The 14,254-nt window shown below is 37.7% G+C and overlaps 6 protein-coding genes across 6 annotated transcripts; 3 read left to right on the top strand and 3 right to left on the bottom strand. All coding sequences in view use genetic code 12, as the record gives it.

Moving 5' to 3' along the window:
• Window positions 1-187: 187 nt before the first annotated feature.
• On the top strand, window positions 188-1,327 carry J8A68_004768 (uncharacterized protein; the record flags this gene model as incomplete). The annotated part of the gene is made up of 1 exon (XM_049408762.1): window positions 188-1,327. One exon carries the CDS (start codon window positions 188-190, stop codon window positions 1,325-1,327), a length of 1,140 nt encoding a protein of 379 aa, XP_049261943.1.
• Window positions 1,328-1,456: 129 nt separating this feature from the next.
• Window positions 1,457-5,809, bottom strand: J8A68_004767 (cohesin-loading factor complex subunit; the record flags this gene model as incomplete). Its single annotated transcript, XM_049408761.1, has 1 exon — window positions 1,457-5,809. The coding sequence occupies one exon, from the start codon at window positions 5,807-5,809 to the stop codon at window positions 1,457-1,459; it is 4,353 nt and encodes a 1,450-aa protein (XP_049261942.1).
• Window positions 5,810-5,991: 182 nt separating this feature from the next.
• Window positions 5,992-9,171, bottom strand: VID21 (Vid21p; the record flags this gene model as incomplete). Its single annotated transcript, XM_049408760.1, has 1 exon — window positions 5,992-9,171. The coding sequence occupies one exon, from the start codon at window positions 9,169-9,171 to the stop codon at window positions 5,992-5,994; it is 3,180 nt and encodes a 1,059-aa protein (XP_049261941.1).
• Window positions 9,172-9,476: 305 nt separating this feature from the next.
• Window positions 9,477-10,216, top strand: J8A68_004765 (uncharacterized protein; the record flags this gene model as incomplete). The annotated part of the gene is made up of 4 exons (XM_049408759.1): window positions 9,477-9,560; window positions 9,794-9,845; window positions 9,908-9,976; window positions 10,035-10,216. 4 exons carry the CDS (start codon window positions 9,477-9,479, stop codon window positions 10,214-10,216), a joined length of 387 nt encoding a protein of 128 aa, XP_049261940.1.
• Window positions 10,217-10,467: 251 nt separating this feature from the next.
• Window positions 10,468-12,369, bottom strand: CST5 (Cst5p; the record flags this gene model as incomplete). The annotated part of the gene is made up of 1 exon (XM_049408758.1): window positions 10,468-12,369. One exon carries the CDS (start codon window positions 12,367-12,369, stop codon window positions 10,468-10,470), a length of 1,902 nt encoding a protein of 633 aa, XP_049261939.1.
• A 484-nt stretch (window positions 12,370-12,853) lies between these two features.
• On the top strand, window positions 12,854-14,053 carry PDA1 (pyruvate dehydrogenase (acetyl-transferring) subunit E1 alpha; the record flags this gene model as incomplete). The annotated part of the gene is made up of 1 exon (XM_049408757.1): window positions 12,854-14,053. One exon carries the CDS (start codon window positions 12,854-12,856, stop codon window positions 14,051-14,053), a length of 1,200 nt encoding a protein of 399 aa, XP_049261938.1.
• Between the last annotated feature and the right edge of the window lie 201 nt (window positions 14,054-14,254).

The raw sequence follows: 14,254 nt of genomic DNA, 5'->3' as shown, positions 1-14,254 counted from the left end.
CCTCAAGTTTTTCACATCTGGAGATTCTTCAGGGGGTATTGGTAGGCGCATTTTTTTTTGAGGAGGTCTCGTAAAAATTATGTATGGGAAAACAATAGCAAAGAACCACACCGATAAATAACAACCCAAAGTCAGAAAAGAGTCAAATCAAAGGATCGGACAGGATATCTTGAAATGATATAAGAAAATGGTTTCGACAAGACCCAGGAAGGAGATTAAAAAAGAGAAACCGGAGCGACAACTCCGGTCGAAAGACATTGCACAGAAACAGCCAAATAAGACATTGTTTAACTTTGACAATGTCAATGAACATCTTCAAGGCAACAAACCCATAAAACTAACTGACACCACGGGTGACGAGAACCGCCCATATGTGTTCTACGGAGAATCAGGTAATGTACCCGATTTGCCTCCTCATACTGATACTTTGAAAATAGTGGAACCTTTACTACCAAGACGTTCTCAAAATAGAGATGATCCTTTACCGGACTCCCTTTATGAAGTTTTTTATAAAAAGATGAAGAAAGAAGAGAAAGTTATGACCAATGAAGAGAGATTAAGAATATTATCGGAAGTGGATAGCTTACAAGATCAGTTAAAATTACTTCATCAGTATGATTGGATTCGTCACTTACGAAATATAGCCTCAATCAATAACCCTAATGATTATGAAGAATTACAATTAAAACGTGACTTATCCATTGCCGAAATACGCAGGTTATTGAGGAAACATGACAATTGGAGACGACGATATGACACCTTAAATAACGATATAAGAGAGAACATTGGTGTAAACGATGGTAGCGAACTCTCTGATGATCCAGATTATGAATGCTCGATTGAAGAGTTACGCGATAGAAGAAAATTAGAAAGAGCTCAGAGATATGGCCCTGTGATTAGATTAAACCTCAGTGAAAAGTATTCCTTGGTTATTGACCCAGTGGCGCCTCCTAAAATCGTGGAGGTGGAACCTCCCAATCCTATCAGAAAAGTGGAATCTCCTAATCATATTGCCAAAGTGGAAAAGCCAATAGAAACCAAACCCGAGCCAATTGATACAGTACTGAGAGAAATGCAAACAATGCCAGCTTCGGATATACGGATTCAGACAAACGCAATGTTATCGTCAACAGGAATACCAAAGTCCAAAGTTTGGGTCTACAGACAGAATTTAGAAGAAGTTGAGAATGTGAATGAAATTGATTTTCAAATTAAAGATTCTACACATGTTTTTGGAACTTCACTCGAGAGGTTGGAACCTACAGTTGGCGGGTTTAAAATGCCTCACGCTCTTCGCAAGAGAAATTTTAGACCTCAAAAGCAATAACCATTTAGCTTTTGATTAAATACGTAACATTATAATCATATAAATTCTAGAATTCAAATATTTGGCAACGTTATAGAAATCATAGTGGTTCGAATGTTTAAAGTTAGTAATAAATCTTCAGCTGAAATACTAGATAAGTTGGCTTAGTTCCAGTTTACATCTCTCAAATGACTCTTGGGTCACGGCCCCAGTATTTGCAACTATCCAGTCTATATTGATTCTGATATCTTTGACAGTTTTCGGCGCTTGTCGAATCTCTTCTAAAGAATGATAACCAAATCCCTCAACTTGTGTTTGCGAAATGTTATACTTAATAGAAAGGAACCTGTACGCTTCGAGAACAATTCGCATAGATAAGGCAGTTCGATAGTGGGACGGGGAAGGAGGCACATTACTATTCTCAATTTCAAGAATAAAATCCATTCTTGGTCCAGAAAGTATCACATACATCTCATGTAACAACATCAAAACTTCTTCAACACTCTTTAGTTGAATTTGAGCTACATTTTGGGCCCAGAATTCCAAAAACATTAAAGAATCCTGCAGTTGTGGCGTTGGATAATGTAAATTTAGCCTGAGAGTTCTTGATATAGCTTTCACCAATTTCTTTCTTGACGTATGGGAAGACAGTACTATGCTGTACATAGAATTCAAAAAATCTGATTGACCCTGAAAACTGCCCTTATTCAACTCAAACGCAAGACGTATTCCTTCATCGTAACTGGTCTCAACCAATGATTCATGCTTTTCAAACAAATCGGTATGGATTCTTAATGCTGTATTCTTGGTTTTGGTATCTTGAGAAGATTCTAATGCTATGATTGTAGGAACACAGATTTTAGGATTGGCGTAACCTAATTCAAGGACCAATTCTATAAATTGGATAGGCAAATAGAATAATTTTAGATCCGGTTTTAAACATAATTTCAATACTTTATCCAAATATCTTTGCACGATTGACGCGCAAACCCCATCCGCACTATTATGCTTCCCATGAAATACATTAACATCTAATTTGTTGCTTGTTGAACTTTTCTCAGAGTAGCCAACATTTTTCTGAACCTCGGAATCTTTCTCTTGCAAGAAGTTAATTAATCCCTGAAGCATCGACAGTATCATTTTCTCATTCCCAGTATTCATGACTCTATCCAATGTCGTCAACACAGGCATAGTAGTTAACAAGTTTGTATGAGTCGAGCATAGTGAAATCAAGTTACCAATAGCCAGACGACGATTTTGCTCCAATCCCTTATCTGTAAAGAAAAGAATGTATTTAAGTATTAGACTTGTGACAGTCTCTTTGTACTTCAATCCTAAACTGGCATGGGCAAACAAATTTCTCTCCGGCAGAAAATCACAATATTTACCAAAACAGCCCAATAGTGATAGTAATTTAGCCACCTTAACGTTGTCCTTAAACGGTCTTGCCTCAATGTAAGGGTATACATGTTTCATGGTGGATATAGCAGCCTTTGCCAACTTCTGTGTATTCGAATTGATTTGACCAAGTCTCCATAAACAAGGAATGACTTCATGTAGTTGTCCAATTGAAAATTTCCCGAGTCTCTGTATTAAAAATTTTTGAAAGGAATCGATAAAATCTGGTCTCAATGAATCGATACTGGGGAGAGCATACTTCATGGTTCTGAGAGCATAAACATAGGATAGTTCACCGATCTGTGACTCATCAGTGATTATTGGTTGAAGTGCAACTAATTGATCCTGTCCAAAGATGCTTGGTTTGCATTTCACACAAATTGATAATAATAGTAATCCTTCTCGTTTAGAGATGGCATTTTCTCCAGACGCCAAATCCAAAATCATGTCCACAAACACCGAAGTAGATCTCTGTATAGATTCATCCTTGCTTCCCAAAACATATCGTTCCAAAAAGGATTCAACAGATTTCAAACACTTTGGGCCTGATCCAGAAAGGTCAACAATCACTTTCACTACGTCCTCACAATGGCTCTTGTTGATATTCGTCAGAGCTAGAGGAAGAAACCACAATTCAAGCAAGGCATTGGCAGCAAGATTTTTTACTGTGTCTTCTTCATCTGTTAACCTTCTAAGTAACCTGGACCCGATATCAACTTTCGAAGCGGTTGCCTTGAACATGGGATAAAGAACTTTTGACAATTTTATGGCCTTTTTTCGTACCAGAACCCCATCATCGTTTAATGCACTACGTAAAGGAGTTTTGAAGCTATCAGCTTCATCGGGATGCTTCTGGACGTACATACCAACAAAATCAAATACTGCGTCTCGAACCAGGGTCGAACTGTCTAATAACCTTGCACTTAATGAATCTTGAATCAGCTTGGTTCTAAGTATAGTAGGAGACACTTCTGAAAGGGATGCGAGGATCTTTATTGCCTTGGTTTTAACTTTGATTTTTGGACTCTCCAAGAATATTCCTAGAGCAGATACAAATGATTCAACGATCTTGTTTAAAGAAGGATCTAAGATGAGCGAAAGGTACAACTTGTGAATAGCATGTTTGGAGATATCATTTGGATTTCGATCAGCGGCAACCAATTCATCTATATTTATATCTTCAATATTCTCCTTACTTTGTGCTGCTTCTTTCCAATTCTTCAATTTTATAATAAAGCATTTAAGTGAATCCTCTTTGTCAAATTTAATACTGTCGAAATCAGAAAGGATGTGCAGTATTCCTTCCGGGTCAATTGATAATGTAACATCTGGCTTCAAACAGAAGACCTTCTCACAAATGGAACCCATAATATCTAGATAGTACCCTTCAAGCGAAGGATTGTTATCATGGTTCAGAAGGATTCGAATCAATTGCTCAGCTAAAGATCTCAAAAGTAATTCAGTGCTTGACCACTCCGGAAACGGCAAAAGCATAAGTAAATCTTCCACTACAACATGAAGTAGTCCTCTGTTTGCGGAACTAAATCTATCTGCAATTGAACATAATAACTTGTGGACCAATTGATCTACTGTGTCCTTGGCGTTTCTTGATTCAGACTCCATTTGTTCTTTGCCGTCTTCGGATTCTATGCATTGAACAAACTTTCCCAATAATAATGTGTACAAGTGTATACTAAATCCCCTTTCAACTTTAAATTGTCTTGCAACAACCTTATTTGTAGATATGGTGAAAAAATTATTAAATACCTCTTCAATTAAATATGATCTCTCCTCGGAACAAGTTTTAAACACTTCAATGATACTCAATGATACAGATATTTTTAATGGATCTATCGGAAGAATTCGGAGAAGGGAACTTTTGTCATCCAGGTATCTATCTTCGAAAATTATTTGATTTGCTAGTATTTCAATTTTTGTAAGCACTTGGTGCTCTAGCTTGGCTTTCGAATTAAGATGTCCTAGTTGTTTAACAAATTGCCCGACTTCCGAGAACAATTTATTCAAACTCTGTCGCTTGGCTGGGATATCTTCATCCCCTCCTGGTATCTGTAATGCTGATATCGGAAACAATAAACTCTCCACGAAAATATTTAAGAATTCAACAATCAGATTTAAGTAGGCATCAACAAATAACACTTTATCTTGAGAAGGACCATTCATTATCAAGAGAAGAATGCGTGAATACAAGGCACACTTCAAGAACTCATCGGCTACTGAAAAGACATCCTTTATCTCTGATATGGTGAGATGAACATCAAACTTTTCGATAGAATCAGCTAACAGCCTATGGCAGATTTTCTGAAGATTGGAAAATTCACTGACATCCAAATCCGTTTCTTGATAAAGACATCTTGCTGTTGAGTCAAGAACAAGTTCAAGAATTTCAACTGTGATCTCTGAATTATCTAATCCTTCTTCATCAGGACACATGAATCGACTAATGTGTAATCGCAAACTTGTTACTGCCCTTTGTCGAAGCTCCGTATCCGAAAATTTCACTAGTTTTCTGTTCTCACCAGGGTCTTCATTGACTCCTCGTTGATGTCTTTTGCGACTAGATTTGCGAGCAGGGGTATTTCCCAATTTCTCATTGTTAAATTTTGTAAGATATTTCTTGTTATGACGTCGCATGGATTCCTCATCGTCTACATGATATCTCTTTCTAACTGACAATCTTGAGGATTCAACTTTCAGAATAGACAGATCAGAATAGGATGTCTCATCAAAGACTATACTGTCAAATAGCTTCTGTTCGTAGGGTTTTAGATGTTCTCTAATTCCTGAAGTTTGGGGTTCCTCCGGATTTGTAGGATATCTCATGAATTTGATTCGCTTTAACTCATTTTCAACTTGTTCATCATCACATTCAAGTAGTTCGTTCGCAATTCGTTCATACATTGCTTCCGTCTCAGAGTCGGATTTCTTTTGTTGTGTTCCCTGATATATCAATTGACTGTCATCTATTGTGGGAGAAAGTGATGCACAACTAAGTAGTGGGAATATATTCTGTTTGGGTATTAAGTGTATTAAAGGTGTGATACTAAGAGCATCCTTCAAGTCCCTCGGCAACTGCTTGTCCGACATTGGCTCTTTGGTTGGATGTCTCTGTTTACAGCAGACTCTACTTTACACTTTTTTTACAACACGATTTTTTACAACACAATATTTTTGCAATGTGAATCTTAGAGTGCGACAAGACGCGACTTCTGTCTCTATATGAAATTCATTAATACTACAAAGGTCTATAAAATCATTACACTATACTACTAGTCAGCACCTGGCAGCCCATTACTAGAGGTAAAACTTTGCGATCCTGCCATTTGCTCATTTTGTTGTTGCTGCTGCTGTTGTTGGTGTTGTCGTTGCTGCAAAAGCGCTCTTCTTCTTTGTTCAAGCTCTTGAGTAGTATAAGCCATATTCGGAGAGCCTGTAGCAGGTGAAACTGATTGCATCTTCGGGGTTGAAACAGATTGTTGAAGAAGCTGTTGTGCAATTGGTGAAGCTGAACCAGATGCTTTTAGCATTTGCAACTGTTGTCTTTCTTCTGGACTCAAAGTACCAGGTTGTAGCTGCCTGTTAGGGCTTTGATTAAAACCTCTATCTAATGGGATTTGGTTGTTTCTTGCTTGCATCTGGGCCTGAATCTGTTGCTGTTGTTGCAACCTCTGTTGTTGAATTTGCTGCGCTTGTTGTTGAGGACGCATGCCTTGGTTGAATCTATTCTGGGCTTGTTGCTGCTGTTGTTGTTGCTGTTGTTGTTGTTGCTGAAGGCTAGCTAGATATTGTGCGGCTAGTTTTGTTACTTGATCTTTTGTAAAGTTTGGATTCTTTTGTTGAATTGAACTAATAATTGCCGAAACTTGAGCAGGGGCAAACTGCATGCGCGGTCTAGGTTGTGATGCAGGCTGCAGGACCTGATTTGCATTGGCAGGTTTAACCATATTTGTGTTTATTGGTACGTGATTTCCTTGAAGAAGATTGGGCGAGTTAATCTGCTGATTGGTCATACCAGACTTAAGCGGAACATGTTGTGCTTGTGCTTGTGCTTGCATTGCTTGCTGCTGTTGTTGCTGAAGCAATCTCCTTTGTTTTTGCAATTGCAACAACTGTTGTATTTGTTCATTTGTGAGCGGTGTTCCATTGGGAGTAGTTGGTCTCTTTACTGGTGTCTGCTGATTGTTAGCAACAGCTTGTTGGTACCCCATTGGACTTTGAGCTGCTTTAATCATTGCTGGTTGGTTTTGTGGAATAGGCATCTGGCTTGATTGTGGACTCCCAATATTACCCGGTGAATGCCAATTTTCATTACCAACTTTAGGGCCCTGCTGACTGGCGATTGCTTGCTGAGCTGATGGCATAGACGGAGTTAGTTGTTGATTCGGTAAGAGCCTTTCCTGTGTAGGAGGAGGAACTGGCACTTGTGATGGTTGACCGATTCTTTGCTGGCTTTGGTTCTGTTGTTGGGCAACAGCAGCCATCATTCTTGATCTAGTTGCTTGTTGATTTAAGTATGCCTCTTGGATTGATTTGTCTCGTTCAAATTTCAATTTGGAAAGCTCTGCAGGCGTTGGAATTCTATCGTTACTTCTTTTAACCGGTGTATCTTCTTGACTATTAGAATTTGAATTGCTTTGCTGTTGACCCCCTTCCGCCGTAGATCTACGGTGATTGACTTTGGCCAACGCGATTTCTCTCTTTTTCATACACTTACGCATTGCATCAAACATTGATGCCCATCTAAGTCTTCTATGTCCCCTCTGGATTGACTCGGTTCCAACTCCCAACGGAGAAATTCTTCTTTTTGTTGTCAGCTGGGCTCTATGTGCTTGTTCTAACCATTGCTGAGCATGATAAGCGTAAACACCCTTCATATCCAGAAATTGAAATTTTTCATTCAATTGGATGTATCTTTCGAAACATTGCCAAGGAGTTCTTCTTTCAATATTAGATTCATATTTCTTTAAACTAGATGCAGTGGAAGTTGACAGTAGGTGCTCAGAAATGAGATCCCAATTAAAGCAGAATTCTGCAACAAAATGAATAAGAAGCTTGTCATCTTGAGGGAGCCATATGGTTGGAGTCCTATATTCAATATTCTTTACCAAAGGAGGCTTCGGCGGTTTTAAGTAGTTGAAACGACGATGCGACTGAAATCCAAACAAGCCTTTCTGATATTCTGGAGGACCCAGGCTTCGGATTTTCTTTGAATCTGCTTCCCTTAATACAATCTTATACCATTCTTCGTTCTCTTCAAATGGATGGAGTAACCTTGATACAGACGCAATAGGGGCTTCGCCTGGTTCTAGCACGTGAGATGGTCCAAGTGTTGCATCTTGATCGAATGGAGTGAACTTTGGAAGATTGCGGATAATCGATTGATCAATCTTTTTCAAATCATTTATATCTAGATAAACTTTAAACATTGACTTTTCTTCTGTTGGTTTCCTGCTACCTCCTGGAGACAATATACTAGGAAAGTTGTCCACTGTCTCTTTAAAAGATTCATTCTCGGCCGATTTCAAACGGGAAACGTCTATTGTTTCCGGTATATCACCTTTAACTTGATTTGTTTCAACAACAGAAGTAGATTCTATTGCTTCAGATTTCGCTTGTCCCTCACTGTACTGAACAATTTCTTTTCTATTAATACAAACCAGTTTACCCATACGCCAATAATCTTCTACTGCTTCAGCAATTGTGACGCAACACCATTTCTTGTATCTCAGTGACTGCTTGAAATCTTCTGCCATCCATTTGCCTTCTTTTAATACATTATCCCAATAAAATTCCTTCTTTTTAGTCTTTCTAAGGTATGTAAATGGATCATAGAATTTCTGGGGTTGTCTTAAGGACCATTTTCCTTGTCTTTTAAGTTCTTCCATACGCGAATACAAAACAGCTATTTTCCCTTCTAATAATGCCAGTTCAAAATTGTCCGTCATTAATACCTTGTGACTTCCTGGAAGTAGTTTTATAAGTGGGAGGGTTTGCGTTAGATAATATAATTCTGCTAATGATGAAACTGTATGAGGTCTTAATGGGTAATACTCGGGAACTGAAAGTATTTCCAACTCGTCGATGCTCTTGTTAAGAAAGCTCTCTAGTTCTTCTTTGTTTACTTCATCCTGTGTTTTTAATGATTCAACAGCACTATGTTTCCTTTCTTTCTTAAATGACAACTTAGCAATTTTTCTTTCGTCATCCTCGAGTTGAGTATCCAGTTTACGTTTCAACATTTCACGAGGGATTTGCGGACGATAGAATGATTCTTCCATTGACTTAATGATAGCTTCTTTGATGATTTGTTCTGCACTGGAGTCGGGTTCATTGACAAGAGAGTATAGCTTCTTCTCATCGTTAGTATGCTTTTTTGACAAATCTACTAGAAACGGATCGGCAGCTACGTGCAGTAGCTCTACCAACCTTGATTTCCAAGTGGAAGACATAGCTGTATTGGGTCTGTGTTATTGTTGATAAGTTATCACTTCATACCAAGAAGAAGCATAAGTCAAAACATTTTCAAAAAATTTGATTTTGTCCCCGTGACATCCACACCTTAAATCATGTGAAAGTCATGTGATCTTGGGCTACCAATTGCACGTGACTTGAATACCATTTTTTTTTGGTCCCCCATATTATTTTAATGTGTGAGGTGGCGGATGTCGTTGTGTGTCTCCCGAGTTTTCAGAAAGTCAGTCCGACTTATACTAAACCTATTATTGTGAGGTTATACAAGCAAAACCTTTATAGAATGAATATTAATTTAGATCCAATTGAGAGTCAAGACCTAACTGGGGCATTTAAGATTACCAATTTGATTGTCGCAGGGTTATCGGTATGTATCACAATATCAAACATAACATAGTAAAAATTCATGTACTAACTATAGAATCATAGGTATTGGGAGGACTTTCTCAATTGTTCCACAGCTTGTAAGTTCAAGCCTTTCCGACATCAATCGTCGTTTTTTCAGTGTACTAACATTATATCTAGTCACTCAGTATGTCGTTCCAAGAATTGAATGGATGAATGATCGTGGAATTATTTTGTTACTAACATTTTTCTTAGTTTTTATCTGCATTATATATCATTGCCTTTGGGGTCGTTATAGGATTATTGGGTATGTATTATTGGTATCATAATTGATTCAAGTGAAAAATCTTACTAACATATTGGTTTTAGAATTCAACGTACCTGCTGAAGCTTATGCCTATGGGTCCTTTTTATTCTCGTTCATTGGACGAGGTGTCTGTATGTATATTCCGTCATCTTTCTTGAGATGAGAAAGTTCTAACATAAATTATTTTAGTCTATACATTAATCGCAGTGAGCTTGAACGGTGGAAGCGTATTCAGATTGATCGCTGCCATGTTGTTATTCATAATTGGTTTAGTTTATATCGCATTGGAAACTATCCCAAGTATCTCGCCACCTGATAATATGAATGCTGAAGGCTCTCTCCTTGGTTTGAATGATGAGGAAGTTGTCTAAAGTTAAAATTTGACAAGTACAGTTCGGTTATCTCATAGAAAGAAAATAGATTGAGAGTGCATATTTTGCATTACATGATCTCTACCTTGTGTGACGTACATGCTTTGATGTACCTTATAGTGAAGTTCTCTGTAGTTGGATATTTAAATTACGAAATCTGAGCATTATAAATTTTACGTGGAATAGTTGATCTACAATTTCTTAGAACATTTTGCAAATATATTAAATTTTACTACAAATTAACTAAAATATTAAACGAATGTCTCGTTCTTAAGAACGTCGTCTAATTGGACAATTAACTCGCTCCAATCTTCTAATAAAGGTTTTGTATTGAACAAGCTTCCATCACCTTGAGAGATGCGATTTTCAATTCCATTTACATCACCCGAGTCCTGTGACACATCTCTTGTTGCTAAGGCTGTATTTATCAACTCACGATCTGAATCTGAATCATAGTAGGAAGAACAGCGGTTTCGGGCATTTATTTCCCTGTCCTGGCTTTTGGGTTCTTGGATTATATAATCTCTTTCAGATTCATTCTCAGAAGGAATTGTGGAGACTCTACTTGGACGTCTCCTAACGTTTATTGTGGATGTTATGACCTCGTCTGGGATGGCAATACTGAAGTCAGAGATGGCTGCCACCCATTTTTCAATTATATAACTCGAGTTTGATTTTAACAGAATTGTAATTGGGTTATTGTTATTTGTCTGCGAAATGTGTAATACAGACTCTTTGGAAGAGATTTTGGCTTTTTGGATTGGAATAAAAACTGGATCATGGATGTCTCGAATATCCCATATTAGCATATAGTTTTCAAACAAGTAGCAATATCTGGAAGTGAAAGAACCGTTTGAGTGGGAACAAACTGACAATTCGTCAGCTATTCTGAGTTCTCCAAGCTGTGGAAGTTTCGAAAATTGTATTCCACTGCATTTCTCTAATAATATATTCATCAACTCATTCTTGATTCTTTCAGCTTCTTTTGGGTCATATTTGTAAGACACTGTATTCAGGGTAGCTATCGAAGGGACCGGTGAAGTGGACCTCGACCTTCCTTCCATAGTTCCACTGCTTCTGCCTCTTTGTAAGCTTCTTCTACTATTATTTCTAGGAATCGGGAACTTGGAAAAATTGTTGGTATGAATTGGTTCGAAATCATCGTTGTCTTCGGGAGATGCTGGAAGCGGCTTCTCTTCTTTCTTCAAAAATGATGCACTCGGCAGCACAAGGGTTGATTTTAGGACATTGAAGGTAATGCTACTGTTTCCTGTGTCAGGTGGTGATTTTGAGGGACTAAAAGTAGCATGATAGTCTTTATCTTCCAAGAGTGACGATTTTAATGCGCTAACGACGCTACTCTGTCTCTTCCAGTTCATTTCCTTCTGTGATGAAAATTTTGGTGAGCTTAAGTCTGAACACACTAAGTTCCATTTATCGAAATCAATAGCGATCTTGCTTTCAACTTTTTTAGAAGCGCAAGACTCACCCTTGCATATTTTCAGGAATTCAATGACATTTCTTTTCTTAGGAGACGATGGAATACTGTGGAGGTCGTGAATCTCACTTGCAAGTAAGGCTTTAAAACATTCACTATGAACTGAATCTCCGCAAGCTAAAGTTATGACTCTCTCAGAAGCTAATATCCTTGCAAGTAATTCATGACATATAAAGCATTTCCCTCTCCTTACTTCAACAACTGGATTTTTTGCGGGCGACGCTTGTGGTATTTCTTCCGATTCGTCTTGTAAAAGAGAAGTTAATGATGGTCTATTATCTGCCAATATTGCTTCAAAAGAAAAGTCCAATCCTGGTTTTGTGTAGTCATCAAATGATCGCGAATACGTATTGCGGGGGTTCATTATCTTTTTTGGACTCCGATAAGCCAGTCCTGGACTCGAGGTAGGTGTACTGTATTGACTCTTGGGGGAAATGTCCTGCCTTTTGATCGGTAACGATTCCTTTCTTGGTTTAGGAGATTCTCGCAGGGAGAACAATTTATTAGCATTTGGGCTCTTGACTTTTACTAGTTGTTTCCAATTCTTTTTATCGCTGCTTTCAGATTCCTTATTGGTTTCGGACAGGTTATCATGCCTATGTGGCGTGCTTATTCGATCAATTAACCGTGATTGATTGCCAATTTTAAATACCATATTGTGTGGTTGATAAGAAAAGGCTTTGAAGTATTTTTTTGAATTTTTGACGGCTGAAGTACTTTTACGCAAGTCGTTTACAGAAGGAAAATGTGACACATTATCCTTGTCTAAAAATAATATTCTTAGATAACATGATGTCAAAATCTATACCCCAAAGAGGAAATTTGATCACGTGCTGACTTTAGAGTTGATTTTTTACATGCCGGTAAATCGAACCGCAGATTTTGTTTTTCGCGGACATTAACCCCCGGTAAATTTTGTGCCGGGTTCGTGTTTACTATTGAAGATTGGATGTAAAGCCGACGTTAAGATTTGATCTTTTTTTTTGCGGATTGAAGAGTTCCGTACCAAATAGAGAATGAAAGACAAAAAGAGCAGTACCCTGTTGGAAAAAACAATCTCAAATAAATATTAAAAGATCTAACACATTTTTTTTTGGAGATTTTAGTTTTCTCTTTATAAGTTAAACATCTAATAGAAAATGTACCGTTATTCAGCAGCCAGTCGCCAATTGGTTGGTGCTACTTGCAATGTTGCCAAAAGATCAATGGCCACTGCTTCAAGTGAATTAGTTACCATTAATTTACCAGCCTCATCTTTTGAAGGTTATAACTTGGAAGTTCCAAGTTTAGAATTTGAAACTGATAAAGAAGGTTTATTAAAGATGTATAAAGATATGATCATTATCAGAAGAATGGAAATGGCTGCTGATGCATTATATAAGGCCAAGAAGATTAGAGGTTTCTGTCATTTATCTGTTGGTCAAGAAGCTATTGCTGTTGGTATTGAAAATGCCATTACTCCACAAGATACTGTCATTACTTCTTATAGATGTCACGGTTTTGCCTTCATGAGAGGTGCTTCTGTTAAGGAAATCTTGGCTGAATTAATGGGTAGAAGAAGTGGTATTTCTCACGGTAAAGGTGGTTCTATGCATATGTTTGCTCCAGGTTTCTATGGTGGTAACGGTATTGTCGGTGCTCAAGTTCCATTGGGTGCTGGTTTAGCTTTCTCCCACAAGTACAAGGGTGAAAAGGCTGCCACTTTTGCATTATATGGTGATGGTGCTGCTAACCAAGGTCAAGTCTTTGAAGCTTACAACATGGCCAAATTATGGAACTTACCATGTATCTTTGCTTGTGAAAACAACAAGTATGGTATGGGTACTGCTGCTTCTAGATCTTCTGCTATGACTGAATACTACAAGAGAGGTCAATACATTCCAGGTTTAAAGATCAATGGTATGGATGCCTTAGCTACTTATCAAGCTTCCAAATTCGCCAAGGACTGGGCTGCTCAAGGAAATGGTCCATTAGTCTTAGAATACGAAACTTACAGATACGGTGGTCACTCTATGTCCGATCCAGGTACTACTTACAGAACCAGAGAAGAAGTTCAACACATGAGATCTAGAAACGATCCAATTGCCGGATTAAAGGCTACCTTATTAGAAAAGGAAATTGCCAGTGAAGAAGAAATTAAGAAATACGACAAAGAAGCTAGAAAATACGTCGACGAACAAGTTGCTGCTGCTGAAGCTGATGCTCCACCTGAAGCTAAGATGGATATCTTATTCGAAGATGTCTATGTTCCAGGTTCTGAAATTCCAGTCTTAAGAGGTAGAATCTCTGATGACTCTTGGGATTTCAAGAACAAAACTTTCTTAAACAAGGTTTACTAAAGAAAAGGGGATCGAGAATAGTTTGTGAATAGTATTCGATTTCTTTTTCATAATTATGTAGATTATTATTATTATTATTATTATTAAGTTATTTAGTTTAGTGTCTCTTTTTTTGCATATTCTATAAATTATTAAATAAAAACATAAAAAGTGAAAAAATTATAAAGAATTCGCATTTCATCATCGCGAAGTGCAAGAAAA

This window comes from Hemisphaericaspora subhashii, assembly GCF_019202705.1.
Source record: "Hemisphaericaspora subhashii strain CBS 10753 chromosome Unknown scaffold35, whole genome shotgun sequence".
NCBI classification, from domain to species: Eukaryota; Fungi; Ascomycota; class Pichiomycetes; order Serinales; family Debaryomycetaceae; genus Hemisphaericaspora; species Hemisphaericaspora subhashii.
Note: the sequence above shows the minus strand (reverse complement) of the source record. Positions and strands in the feature narration are given on the sequence as shown.